General features: G+C 40.5%; 1 protein-coding gene across 4 annotated transcripts in view; it reads right to left on the reverse strand.

The window, feature by feature from the left end:
• The window catches only part of pard3bb (par-3 family cell polarity regulator beta b), a 204,251-nt gene extending 189,812 nt beyond the window's left edge, over window positions 1-14,439 (reverse strand). For all 4 annotated transcript variants that reach the window (XM_030111978.1, XM_030111977.1, XM_030111976.1 and 1 more), the window contains exon 1: window positions 13,451-14,439. In XM_030111978.1, the coding sequence (XP_029967838.1) occupies window positions 13,451-13,567 (117 nt within the window). In that variant the 5' untranslated portion in view covers window positions 13,568-14,439. The remainder of the gene's footprint in view (window positions 1-13,450) is intronic.
• Between the last annotated feature and the right edge of the window lie 909 nt (window positions 14,440-15,348).

The following is a 15,348-nucleotide window of genomic DNA, read 5'->3' on the forward strand; positions in this document are numbered from 1 at the left end:
AAGGCTGATCGCTATTTATTATAAATAATAATTTAAAAAAATGATTCATTTTTAATCAAAAAGTTTCAGATAGACTAATTTGTTTAATCCTAACAGGATGTCTGATTTTATTATTTCTCATTACGACAGGCACATTAGCTTCCTCAGACAAGTATGTATTTATTTCAGAGTCTTAAGAGAATCAAGCCAAAGCTCACAGCAACTAAAAAAGTGTCTCTGCTGCTCACCAGCTGCTTTCTCATTTATACAGCCTTCACTTTTTGACTCAACATCTCTCTCATCTCTGCCTTTTCCTTTGTTCCTTTCCTCCACTTATCTACCACATCTTTCCCTTGGCGCCTTTGTGCAGATTACAGCTCCAGCCTGGCCCGTTCTCCCTCTCCCTCCTCGCTCTCGTCTCTGCTGTGTTGGCTCTGTGATTAATGGCGCCGGCACTGTACTGGACAGCTGACTACATCGAGCTGGTTGTTGAACAACATATTGAGACAACACACAGGCATGTACACACACCGATATAAAAGGCGCACACAGCCTCGGGAAGGGCAGGGGCTCCAAACATTACAGGGTGGTGCTCCATTAAATCTCTCGTTCAGGGTCAGGTGCCTGTCAGTGCTTTTGAAAAACTCAACATTAGGGAGAGTGTAAGACGGGGACGGAGCACTGCGTCCCTGGAAATCACTGTCAAGGCTGACCGGCAGACAAAGCATTGTGGACAATCATCATTTATCTGTCTCATTGAACAGAAAGGATTTCATAAAACGAAACGTTTCAATTCACGCCGACTATCAGACGCAGAAAAAAAGATTCTGTTGCAGTTACTCCTTACTACTCCCGCCTCGGGTATTTGTCCGACCTCACTGAACTCGGAGCAGTACGTACTACTACAGCTAAATGACACTTTACTGTGCAGTTGGGGAGTGAAGGGAGGCATGTGGAGAGCGAGTATCGTTGCCTTGGTAACGTCGCCATTTCCACAGCTGAAATACTTGCCATAGTTTAATTTCTCCCTCCTTCATTAATGAGTTCACTGCCAAGCGGTCCACTCATTAATGTGTTATCTGAGACAAGCACTTCATTTTAGTGAGTCCGTTCCCATGTAACTCTAGTCATTCTGCAAAGGGCATCTGGCATCTGCTCATGCACGCAAGCACAACCCCAAAATTACACACACATATCAGATGTTGAGAGTGAGACATCTTACCATCGTATGAAACATATTCTCAAACTTAGTTCTGGTTTGTTGGCAGCAACAGCGATAAAAATGTCAAGACTGGAGCGATCAAGTGTGGAAAAGTAAGTGCTAATGTTAAAAAAAAAAAAACAACCCAAAGGAAATACTGGAGTTTTAACAAACTCATCTTAAAGCTGGCCAAAGGTTCACCAAACTGCTAAAAACTACAGCAGAAAGTAGTGGACACATCTTGACAACATGTTCCATTTGGTGAAACTGCAAAAACTTTAAGACATAATATCATATCAAGGCCGAAGGTCAGCATGGGATGTTTGGGATCTTCAAGCCGTGAGGCAGCACTGCATCAAAAACAAATTCTCCAGGTCAGGAACTCTTCTAAAAATCACTTTCTGTGAGCACAGTTCACTGTCCAATCCTGGATCTCACTTAAAACTGCATCAGGGAAAGAAGAAGCAGCCATATGTGAACACAATGGAAATATGTCTCCTTGTTCTCTGAGCCAAACTCATCAAGAGTGGTTTCAAGAAAAATGGAAAAAGTGTCTGTGGACGCTCTCTTTTTTGTTTTGTTTTTTTTTATGAAAACACAAGATGCTGTCAGCTGCAAATTAAAAAGCTGAGGAACCATTCAGCAGACAAGCTTAAAATCAGTGTCTCTTATGGTATAGGATTATATTAGGGTCTATAGTAATGGTGTCAGACTCATTTTAAGTCAGAGGCCACATTTAGATCTAAAGACGGCCGGTAAATAACAACATTGTAATATAGAAAAAAACAGAACTCCAAATCTCTGTCTCAATCCCCATTATAACTTTGAGAAGTTTTGCAAGAGGTTCTTCAGTATAAAGCATATATCTGTCTCTTGCAATCTGATGCATTGGCTGTGTTCTATTGTATTTGGTAAATATTCATGCATTCATGTTACATATTCTGGCAAACCTCCTGAAACAGGGTTTGAAACTAAAAATATGTGAGTGTTTAATTAGTTAATGTCAAACTTGGATTTATTCCAGGATCAATACAGCTGAGTCTTATGAAACGTGTGTTTCCACAAAACAAAACTTTGAAGTAGTTTTCCTTCAATCACTCTTCTATAACACACTGGCCCTTTAGCAGTTTATGTTGTTGCATAGTCCATCTCACTCTTTCACCCCTCCCTCGCTGCATGACTCCATCATAACACGGACTTGGCAGACGCCCAGGCCAGATGTGTGAGACGGAGATTTTCAAACATTGTGACTTACATTGTTTTATTTTCTTCTTCGGCACAGCGTTTATCTCCCTGGAGAAATGCCTACTAATCAAGGTCTGGTGACATTTTAACTCTGGGACAACGCATGAAATGTTTTCCAAATTAGTAGGGGGGAATTCCTCAGCCGAAATGTCGTGTAAATTATTCAGATTTTGTTTCATGCGCACAACATTTCAGTATGAAGAGTCGTCAGCACTGTTTGTGCTTCAGAAATTATTTTAAACTAGTCAATACCAGGTTAATACCAATCTATCTTGCACATGTAAATAAACAGCATGTTCCCAGAAGCGCTTTGTCTGAATGTGGCCTGCAAAAAAAAAAAAAAAAAAAACCTTGATAAACTCCACTATGTTTGCTATTCATCAGAATCCATTTCTCTTTGCAGCTATTATTTAGCCTTTACCTTTCAGTCCATATTCTGACTGAGATATAAGTGACCCCATGTGTACTGAAAACAAAACCACGCCTGCCCTGGTTGCCAGTTTTACACAAAAGCCCTGCAGGTTGCTGGAGAAAATCCGAGTTGTAGATGGGTCTGCAGTACAAGTGCAAATCGCACAGCAGTCTGCACAGTGTGACTTTACTTTTAATTAATATTGTACTTGGGAAGCATACAACACAAAACAAATAAGCTATTCATCAAGTTGCAACAAAGCCACAGACTGAACGCAGGACGCAGTGTGCCAGCCTGTATTCTGGGCTGTCAGCTGAAACATGTCAACTGGCGTCACTGCATTGTTCCTAAATATCAACATAGTTCTGGACAGAGTCGTATAGAAAGTAGCTAACTGTCAGTCTGTCACAAATACAAAGCTTCATTTTTCTTTATCGTCTCAGGTCAAGGTGGTATGATCAAAAGTTCTGTGAGAGGTATCGGACTCAGGTGAGTTTAGACAAACAAACTTGTTTATATTGGCAACTGCTGAACCAGTTAAGAATATTTTAGCAGTGTTGACAGTACTGTTCATCCCTAATCCTGCATCAGTGTTTAATGTAACCAAATAATTCAATAACATAAAGAGGAACCAACAAATGGAACATCCAATACATTTTTTCCTCCGTTTTAAGCCCCTATAATCACAAGTCAGCTATGTGCACCGACTGCAGGAGAAATCACTTAACACACCAACATCCAAACATCTTCCTTCTCCAGTAACCTGCTGCTGTTTCTAGGTCATCAAGATCGCCCAAATCCCACCTCCGCCCCAGTCGCCTTGAGTACTTCTTACAGTGTGCTCACCACACAGCTTAAAAAAAATAAACAAAAAAAAAAAGATGGAGATTAAGAGAGATAAGAGCTCTGAGCACACTGATCTGATAATGTCTTAGGAAGAAATCCTGTCCCTTCAAGCCAGGCAGTTTAAGAAAAAAAAAAAACCTAGAGGGACACTTGGATCCTCTGAGATTAAACATATGAGCTGCAAACACAACGATCTGATCCAAAAATCAGAGGGATTAGTACCTAATACACTGTTTTTGCCCGATACTGTTGCAGATAAGCATGGGTAATTTGGGATACTTGATTCTTTTGACATGATCTCGAAAAGATTACTGTGAAAGCGCTCCGTAGAACAGCCAGTGTGGCGAGGTATGTAGAGAACGCTCCACACTGCCATCATTTACTATCTCTGAACAGCAAGCCTTTCTATTCAGCTAGTTGACGCAGGAGTTTGGTATATATGCTGCTGTTACAGCTAAAAGGTGTGGAGAGACTTGGACTGCCATAGAAACCAATCAGCTATAGATGGAGTGTCCCAGGTGAGCACTTCCTTCAATGGAAGGTAGAATCAATTCAAACAAAACAATATATGAAAATATTAGTTCAGAGATACCATGAAACACCCAGCAGGTAGGGCATGCAAGTAGCATGTATTAGAATCACTTTAATTTTAATAAGTATGATATAGGAAGTTTGGGAAGAATAGCTATATCTGAATTTAATTATATGCTGATCTGGAATGTGACTGTGCAGACAGAAAGCTCATTTTCTATGAAAAAACTGGAGGAAATACCACAGCTAACAAGATGCATTATGTTAAGAACAGTGTCCCATATATGGGGAAAAACACTTTTCAACCTCCAGTAATTGAATCAGCCAAAGTTCAGCGTTTTATAATGATGGGAATGCACCTCATTTCTAGTAAAAACTATATTTATCATCTATTTGAACACCGACTCTGCATACAGCTTTCCAACACTGGGGGAGTGTGAAAGTGGCTAAGTGTCTGAATTCCAGGGAAGTAATTCAATTCAACTTTATGAGATCAGACAGCCCAGCTGAAGAATTCATTCAAAACAAGATTCTATCCTTAAATCTGGATACACTGACAAAAATGAATCTGATGAGGAGTAAATTTTACTTAACTGAATTTGTGAAATCAACAATAAAAAATCAAGTTTGTATGTTTACTCATATATATCTCTAGTATTTAGGTCACAAATATTTGTTGAAAAAACATGACTTGGTGATTTTCTTTTTGGAACATGAATTATTTACGTAATGTCAGCCAATCTTTTTAAGTTCATCCACATAACGAAGCACGGGCTTGTTGTCTTTACTGTGTTTCATTCGCTATTTCAAAACATCAAATACTATAATACCCATGATGAGATTTAGATAGTGCATAATAGTAATAATGCATTGCTTTTATATAGCGCTTTTCTAGCCGCTCAAAGACGTTTTACAATTGCATTATTCATTCACTCCCAAACTCAGGTGAACCCACTGGCTCCTGATATTCTCTACATCAGACTCTCTGATCTGTGCTCCACTGGATCTTTTATATTCTGTCCATAACATTACAACTGGGTCGTCCTAAAGCTACTCGAACTACTCAAAGTATGCGTTCACTCTCAATTTGAGATTCCTATTAATTTAAATCAGTAGGAAACATCTAAAACATTCTGGATAGGGGCTCTCCAGGACCAGGGTTGGACATCCCCGATGTAAAGGCTTATATAAGAACATTGTTAACGCATCCTTACCATGCACTGAGTCTCAATGGGAAATGTTCTGTCGCCACAGCGGAAAACAACTAAACACAAAGATATTTACTGTAGGTGAAATACATCGGTTTAGCTTCCCAGGGACTGTTTTATTGTTAGTCAGTACAGTGAAAAAAGTCACCTGCTTCTCCTGGTTGATAAAACATTTGATGAAGACATTTGTGTATCCCTTTCACTGATAATGTTAGTTTGATTTTCTTTGATGTATTTTACAGGTATGTGATGGTGAAGATGCGTTATATTTTCGAAAAATGCCTTCTGTAAAGGCACTTACAGAACCCTAGTTCTGTCCACAACCTTTTTCGTTTTCTTGTGTATCATTTGCATTGAAACGACCGTGGGGGTCGCCATGACGCTTGGCATGTCGCAAGGCATGCTGGGACGGACTGTTCTGGACTTTGGGGGGTTTATCCGTGTTTATGTGATTTCCTTTTATTATTATTTGAATGTGCTAGCTTTGTTCTGTGTTCTGCGTTTATTTTCTGTTAATTTATGTTGATTCATTGTCAGACCGGGAGCGCGTGGGATTGCTGGAAGAGTGACCTGGGGCCTGCGAGCCTCTATTGAATGTCATGTTCTGGGTGTGCTTTTCACAATAAAAGCCCTGGATTTGGAGTAGAAGTCTTTGTGTCTTCTTTCCTGAGTTGCATCTGAGCACCACAGTATGTTAAAAAAAAAAAAAATCAATACATATATGTAAGAATTTCTGTTTTGTATGATCAACTTATTAAAATTAAATTTGTTATACTTGCAATTTCTACTGAATATCTTGAAAATAAAAAGAGTAATGTATGCAAAGTTTGGGTTTGTTTGATCTACACATAAAAAATCTAGTTGGGTTTACTTGAAAATTATAATTATCAATTCGAAAAAATTCGTAAATCATACAAAATTTAGTTTTGCTCAATCTACTTGACAAAATGAAGTCTACTTTACTTGGGATTTTATTTTTCATGTGAAAAGATAAGTAAGTAGGTCAAACAAAAAGCAGTTTTGCTTCATCAACTTAAAAAAATTATGCAAAAAGTTGCCTAAGTTTTTTTAAATAGACCTAGCACTTTATTTTTCTCAGTGTAGGAATAAGTGGCCCTGGATCGTGCTCAATGTTGAACATAATAGAATAGAATAGAATAGAATAGAATAGAATAGAATAGAATAGAATAGAATAGGTGTCAGGTTGGGTCCACGCATTCCTGAGGTTTGTATGTGGAGCAGCAGGCACGTGTCTCCTTACTGACTCGCCCTTGTTTTTCTGGCAAAAAAAAAAAAAAAAACCTGCCTGTGCTCTGGCATGAGGCCACAATGTTTTACAACTTTATCAGCTTGTTTGGCCACGCCTCATCAGCATTCTTCCCCCAGCTAATGAAACCACAGCATACACCCACAAAGGCCGAAACTCTTTCAAACACTTACACCATACAGTCGATGCATGCAAGTGTGAGGGTCCACCGCCTCCTGTCCACACTGCACAAGCAAACATTTGATCCTCTTCGATCCTTCTTCCCGTCTTTTCTTTTAACGAAAACATCCACAGAGCTGTAAGATTTTCTTACTTGAGTTTTGTTTGTCCCATGCAGGACATCTGCAGTTCAGGCTGTGAGCAACTCCATGAATCTGAATGGTTTGTGGTGTATGTGCTGTTATCATCCTGTAGAAAGAGAGGCCTGATTTCGTAGATTTTGAGCCCCATTGTTGAATCAGTAACTGTGAGCTGCACATCCCCTATCATTAAACAACCCCAAACCACAACATTTACACCAGTGTATGCTTCACAGGTGGCGCAGTGTCCTTCTCAAGACTGCAATAAGAGCCATACTCACAAACTCCAAGAGCTTCAGATTTTATAATAAAAATCCTTTCGATTTGATAAAAATCCTTTCGCTCTTGAAGTCTTCCTTCTTCATGAAACAATCTGCTCACAATCAGTCGACTGAATGATTAAAAGTCTGCTTCCTTGCACACAGTGGGACACTGGAAAGTTTCTAGAGAGCACAGGGAAATTAGGGTTTCTTTTTGTTTTTGCTTTTTTTTCCAGGAATATTTTACAAACTGAAATAATTTATTTTTAATGTGGTGGAAATGTTTTCAAACCTCCTGGCAAATCTGTTCGACAACCTTTTCTTTTATGGTCTCAGAGCAGGGGCCATTGAATCCTTTCATTTCTATTTTATATTTATCACAGAGCCACTTCAAGGCTACAACATAACACAAAGGGCTACTTCTTACAAAACTTCCTGAATAATTAAGGGGTTCAAATCATGTTTGTATTCACTGCTATTTTTAAAAACATGCCCTGTGTGCTTCGCCCACGGTATTTGCAGGAGCCCTGTTGGCTTCTCCTGCCGCAGAAGCTCCAGTTGGTTAAATCTTCCCAGGTTGAACGTGCAAGTTTAAAGACATGCTATTGTGTTAGTTTTATTAGTTCGTATTGCGCTTTAAAGAAGGCCGTTATCACTGGGGTCTGATCTGGAACAGCTTATTTCAATGTGGAGTTCTGAATACAAATGTGTCCTTAATTTATACTTTTATCTAACAATGTATGAAGTTTTTTTTTTTTTGTTTTTTTTTGGGAAATATGCCAACTTTCCATGAATAACAATAAATTAGGAAACACTACCTGCATTTAACTCCAATTACACAAACAGGCATTCATAAACACAGAGCCAGGCACACTTGTCTGTTTGGCCAAACGTAATTACAAAGTCTGTCAACAAGCTAATAACTTCCTGGCAACTCCCCACAAAAAACAAACTCGGGTTTTCTTCCTCCCACCTCCTCCTCTGGCTGCTCTTCCTCTTCCCTTCACTATCTGTGATCGTCCTTTCCCTCGTTCATTGTCTTTTTTTCTGATTGCATCAAATACTTTATTAATTTCCTCACAGCGAACAGTACTTATTGCAGTTTTGTTTTTTGAGTCGATACAGTCATGCCTTTTTTTGCGGCCAGAATGAAAGTTTTGCTTTGATGGTTATCCAAATATCTACTATTTAGTTATCAAAATATTGAGATTATTAAATTTCTTGTGATTTTAATCCATTATGTTGTCTTTCAATATGACAATTAAAGAACAATTCCTTGGAAATAAAATGTAATCTGATCATCCATGTCCGAAACGTGAAAAGCAACGATGGTGTTGTAGAAAAAGAAACCAAGGGAACCTCAAGATGTGAAGTGTAGCAGTAGAGGAGTCACGGGGCAGGACAAGATGAGGGCAGCTAATTCACCGCGGAGAACCTGGAATGGGGCAGCAGAAAGACGGACGACGGATAATCGGTCTGTTATCTCAGATTTCAGGACTGTGCACAACAATTTAGGTACCATTTACACAACGCTTGCAAGTTAAAATGGAAAAGTTTTGTTGTGTTTTGGGGGTTAGAGCAACTGAAAACGCAACTTTTTGAAAATGGCTCCGATTACATCTATGTTCTTCAGCACACACGCGCGAGTATATGGACAATAACGACAATGGCAGCCTCGAGGGCGTCATGATTCGTAGTCCATATTCTCCTGGGGCTTTGTAGTTTCTGAGTTTTTCGTCATCGGTCAATACGAATGTCTGTGTACTCGCCACAGTCAGTGCGTATAACCGTGTTCTCCACGCAGGTTTGTGTAATTTCTTCACAAAAATAACCAACTTGTGGAATGGCTGTTCATTAACACACTGTAGTGTAAACGAGGCCTTAGTAGGTCTGGAATTGAAACTTAACATATATCACCATTTTCCCAAAATTCAATTTTGAAAAATACATAATCGTTCATATCGATATAGTTTTTCTGCATTATAATATTAGTTTTAAGAGTCATGACTTTTCCTTATTTCTCTCTCACTGCCCCGGCCCTCCTGCCCGATCCTTTTAGGTGAAGGGCATGATCTATAGATTGTGTTACGAAAATAAGGGATCCTTCATTAGTGCCCATATTGGCCAATTGCGCAAATCACCTAAAAGTTACTTGCCCTCCGGAGCTGTGTATCTCTGACTGGAGGAGCGTCTCCTTCAAGTTTTCTGTTATTGTGGTTGACCTAGAATTTTAACTGTGGTGAAACTTTACTGAGAAAAAAAATATATACTGAGTTCATGTCACTCATCCCCGTTTGCAGAAAAAATATTTAGGTTTGAATTTTGGGGCGCGTCGCCCAGCCCTGGGCCTTAGCACTCTCATCATGAAAGCAAGAAGAGCTGGGCTGGGAGGGTTTTCTGTGTGATGTTTGCATGTTCTCCCTGTGTGTCAGCTCCTCCTGAGTATTCTGGCTTGTATAAATACATGGTTGTCAGTTCAGCTGGCAACCCAAAATCGGTTGCAGATGAAGATGAAAAAAGTGCAGCGCAACATCAGCTTCATGCACTCCAAATACAAACATCAGCTCTCTTAGATTGCCTCTCATGTTCTAATCCCATTTGTTTCTGTTATGTCCCATTGGACCCATACTGAGTAACACGAAGAGGAACATTCATTTTAATTATTACGCTGCTAAATTTGAATACAAGAAGAAAAAAAAAGTGAAATTCATGTAAGTAAAACTTGATAAATCCTCTCTGAAAGTCAACTTGAGACCGCATCTTAAAGAATCCGACTCTTCTGGAGATCACTTAAACACAGCATTAATGCCCTTCACGGAGTGCTGGGTCCTCTTAACCACCACAATGCCAGTACCAGTTAGCTACAGCGGATGCTAGCAGCAACGCACCAGATATAACATGATTTTAGTGGTGACTCTCTCAGCGGAATGACACAGATAAGGATGGAGAACATGGGGAGTGAGAGAGACAGAAAGCTGGCAGTCTCTGTGACACTTTAAGAATATCATTTGCAAAGTAATGGAAGGGAGGATTAGGGACTGGACTGCTCTCCAACACATCCGAGCTTACTAATCCCAAAACACATTAACAGCCGTAATTATACAGCGACAACAGATTAGTGTTGCAGAAAATGACTGAGATGAGACGAAAATGAGGAAACATACATGAAAGGAGACAAGAAAATTTGATGGACTATATGAGACAACAAGTTCCACTGATCGGCGGTGGAATGTGTGTGTGTGTGTGTGTGGGGGGGGGGGGGTTGCTGGCAGGGAATTGCCTGTGAAAGGCATGTTTTAGAAACAAAACATGTCTAATACCAGGAAACTCACAAAAGAAACAGAGAAATGAACAGAACAATCAAAAAAGTATCGAGAACAATGTCAGCAAAGTACGCTGAAGGATTGAGAGGTGCTGACAAAGCTGTGGGTGACAGTGTGAAAAGTGAGAGAAAACAAAGGAAGAAGAAGAAGAAAAAAAAAAGAGGAGTCCAAAACACACACAGTGTGCATGTTCCTGACAAAGCACTACATCGACACATGCAGGAAGCAAAGTATTTAAACACTCAGAGATCTAATCAATAGAGTGGGGGGGGAGCATAATTACACACACGGCAGCTGAAGGAAAACACACACAGAGCACTCACTGTCTCGGTGAACATTAACACCTAAAATGTTGACACTTGTGAGCAAGGCGGCAGCAAACCGCTGTGTGACAGTGTATCACAACCTGTTGTTTTTCTGAATCCAGAATAACTTCTGCAGTGCTTGTTTGAACTTTTGTTATTCAAATGAAACTGTAATCAGTGAAATGAAGTGTTGTCTGCGTCGGTGTGGTGGCGGAAAACTTCGGCTGAGAGTGCCAACCTCAAATAAATCAAGAAACATGGAGAACTGGTGGCTCGAATGCAGGTTCACGTTGTCCAAACCCAACTCTTTGCAAAAATTGTGTAAATGATTACTTTCACTTAGTGTTGTTGGAAATACATGCACATTTAACTACATCTGAATTGTGATTTCTTTGTGATCGGTCTCTTAAAAAAATTATTTTAAAGTCTAAATATCAAACACATGAAAGTTGGGGATTCGTGAAATGATCAGACAGATTAGGGTTCGAATCTCACTGCTAATAAGTCTGTATTATGCACTGCTTCCTGTGACTGCCCCAATACTGAAGGATGGATACTTCCAGTCGACTGTACAATCAATACTTGCAGTAACATGGACCTTACATGATTACATGATTTGATTAAACTCAAAATCTGATGGAAAATTACATCATGTAAACACTTCTGATTAGATCCGTCCACTCTGAAGTTACAATCGGATTGGAGAAGGTGCTGTACACACTTTATGATCCAATCGGTGTCAGTGTATACAACTCATTGGACTGCATCCTGGTTGGAGCATCAATACATGATCGGATCGCTTTGGAAAAAGATGACAGTGGCATAACACAAAAGGTTAATGAAAGTGGAAATGCTGCTCCTTAATACAGTCAAAGACTTTCGATAATTTAAAGTCTCAAAGGACAAAAAATATATATACTGTATAATCAAGACTTGTTTAACAAGGTCCATAAAAAGCTAATTTGGAGATAATGTGTCCTTATTTAATCCTGGTGGGCTTCCAGTTAAAGTTGGAAGTAGCATCATAAAGGTGGCGTCATATGGTGGAAAAGGCATCATGGGACTGATCCACTGAATTAGATGACATTCTTGTTGCAGTGAGCACATTAAACTGATCACTTTGAGTGATCAGTGTTCATGGAAATGTAGCAATCACACCTCTCAACTGAAAAGAACTCAGACTGATAAGAAAGTGATCATTTTGATTATTATCAGCTTTGAGATGTTTAATATATGAGATGCAACTGACCCGAGAACCAACGTTTTGTCAGCTGGTGCACAGTTATGCTTTTCCTAAATGCACAGTCGCCCCTCATACATTTCTACTTCAAGGTAGAACCGAGCTCTTTCATGAGGAAGAAGGTGGAGGAGGAAGTGCATAAAGAGGAAGAGCAGGTCAAACAGGAGGGAAGCGAGAGCATTGGCTGTGTGCGCAATCTAGAGCGAGGTGAGGAGGAGATGTGCCGGTGCAAAAGATCAGAATGATAAATAAGATCAAGGGGGCAAAAAAACGCAAGAGTGTTGTGTGGGGAGAGGTGATATATGGGGAGGTGAAAGCAGATTACAAGGCAAGAAAAAGGTACAGGGAGCAGGAAAGAGAGAAGGGTAAAAAAATGAAGTGATGCCTCACATAAGAACACACACACACACACACACACACACACACACACACACACACACACACACACACACACACACACACACACAGCTTCAAAATCTCTCCCTCAATCACAGCTGAGGCTATCAATCCATACGACTGCTGTGCCTTTTGAATAATGGACCCAATATGAAGCAAGTCACTGAGAAGATTTGGTTGTGTGATGGGGGTCATGGGGTTCCTGCCCTGGGAGCAGTGCAGGGAATCAACAGCAGTCATAAAGGAGTCACAAGACGGAGTCATTTGCATTTTACACTCACAACTAAATTGGAAATGGCTCGTGCCCGCTCCTGTCTGGACCATCACAATTCATATCAGATGTGCTTTTAATTTTTTATACAGCAATTATGGAGAACCGGACCTCCACGGCTTTGTCTAATTTCCCCGAGACTTTGGAGATGTGAAATTCATACGGTCCTTTCATGATATAAAAATGACAGAGCTTTCGATTACTCTTTTTGTCTTGAGGGAGAACCTATGAAAGTGCTGTATCAAAAAAAAAAGAATAATCTCACCTTTTTTCTGTCTTTCTGGAGTTCATAAAAATCTCATCGTATTAGTTCAAAACTACTTCTTGCGATGAATAATGCAGCTGTCAGACGGCCCAGAGGTCACAAAGACTCACATGGAGATAATATTGTATTTATTCATGTTTGTGTTCATCTGAAGACACACAGGCCTTCCTGGAGATAGATATGTGGTTGAATAAAGCTGTGATTGTAGCCACTCAGGAAGGTAACATCTACAGCTAAGTGCTCTCATCAACTTAAGACTCATGTGGCAAAATGATAAATTAGTTATGTCTTAATATCACCAATCTCGTGATACCTTATGGAAAATCGTGCAGATGAGAGTTTGGGGGATGGGTTCTTACCATCTCACACCCACTTACTACAGGAAAAATGTTTGAGCTTTACCTGTTCCAGCAGTTTCCTGTATCTCTGAGTGGCTTGCTGGATGAGGTCCCGCACGGTCCATCCCTCCTTGCAGGGCACCACCACACCTGTCTGGCCAAAGGTCACGGTCACCTTCATCGTTGCACTCTCCTCTTCATTCAGGATGAGGATCCTCAGGATGGGAGCAAGGAGCAATGGTCATAACAATGACCAAAACTCATCAAACACTCTAAAGAGGCACTTGGAGTGGTTTTCACGCATCCAACTAGTCTGTAAACGATTCAAATCAGCTCCAAGTCATCAGATCTCCTCAGCCACAGATGTCACGGTGCACATCTGGATGTATTTTCCTGCAGTGGTCATCATGGCTGCTGCTCCATGCATCATCTCATCCACTAAAGTGAGAGTATTTATCTCAGCAGGCAGGCCTATAAAAGTTCCTCCACAGTGTTTTCATGGTGGAAGTGAGAGGTGGCCGGTATTTAACCAGAGTTCCGTGTTATTCCCCACCAGTGTGGCTCTGACAGCGGTTAGCTGTGCATCAGCTAGCAGCAGCAGCAGCAGCAGGAGGCTAAAAGTGATTAGCTTGGTAGTGGAACCTGGCCCGGCTGGAATAACAGTCCCGGGATGAAAGCTTCCAGTTTGAGGCGGTCCTCCGGCGTCCCGCGCGGCTTTCTCACCGCTACAGCGAGGAAGACGTGTCACGACTCGCTCTGCCGGCGGCACAAAACTTCACCCAAACTTGCACATCCCGGAGAGCTAACGTTAGCCACCTTAGCTGAACTTTGGAGGGAGGGATGCGGTGTGTCGGGCATCACTCCACAACTTTTCCCGACTCCAAGTTTCCTTCTTTCCGAGTACAGTTCACCCCCGAAACTCCTCGGTGAGAGAGGGTGGGGGGGGGTTTAGTTGTCACCCCCGAGGACGGAGCCGGAGGGGAGGGTGGGAGTGAGAGAAAAAGTTGTAGGAAAAGTTTGTGGATTCCTTCAGTCCGCTCCTGACCAGTTCCTGACCAGCTCCTCCAGCGCTCGCTGCTGCTGCCTGCCTGCTGTCACTTTCTTAAAGGGGAAGAGCTCCAGTGCACGGCACGCTGCAGGCACGCGCGCACACATACACACATTCCACAACACGCTGCAGGCGCACACACACGTGCTCGCAAACACACTGAACAAAGGAGGGTAACAACCGATAATTATACTTTAATAATGTTCTGGGGAAATTATTTTTCCCCCCATTAAACTTCGGGGTCAAAGGTCATGTTTAGTTAGCCAAAGCAGTGACCTGTCCACTGTGTGACTCCAACCTGAAGCGTGATCATTTATGACATTTTCAAAGTAATAAATAGGATATATAACAAAGAAATGACAAACAATCAGAACCTTGCATGTTTATTTATCTATAATCTATAATCACTGAGCACCACTCTCAATTATCGTAGTAAAAAAGCTTTTACTATTTTACTAAATCACTGGGAAATTAGTCCAGTATTGACTTTATTACATTTGTAATAGTCAAAATTATTAAATGTTTGGCAGTTTTTACACTATTGGTTTTTACACAGGTGAGAAGTAAGAAAGTACAAATCCTTCATCACGCTATTAGATTTCACACATTTGTATTTGAGAAGTTATTCTTTGCAACTTTTCTACTTTTACTGAAAACATTTAGGCACAAATGTCTGTATTTTTGAGAAGCATCACTCAGTCACTACGAAGACTGCTGGAGTCTTATAAATGCATAATTTATATATTGCCACATGTGCCAGACAATTTCAAGGATAAGTATTTGTTTTCCAAAGAGGTTTTATGCCTTATGAAGGTGTAAAATCAGAAATAGATTTTCACACTTCACATTTTTGAATATTTCAACCACAATATTTTTGGATTGCATTTTACTTCAATACATTTACGTAGTTACAA

Source organism: Salarias fasciatus, chromosome 16 (assembly GCF_902148845.1).
Source record: "Salarias fasciatus chromosome 16, fSalaFa1.1, whole genome shotgun sequence".
Lineage (NCBI taxonomy): Eukaryota > Metazoa > Chordata > Actinopteri > Blenniiformes > Blenniidae > Salarias > Salarias fasciatus.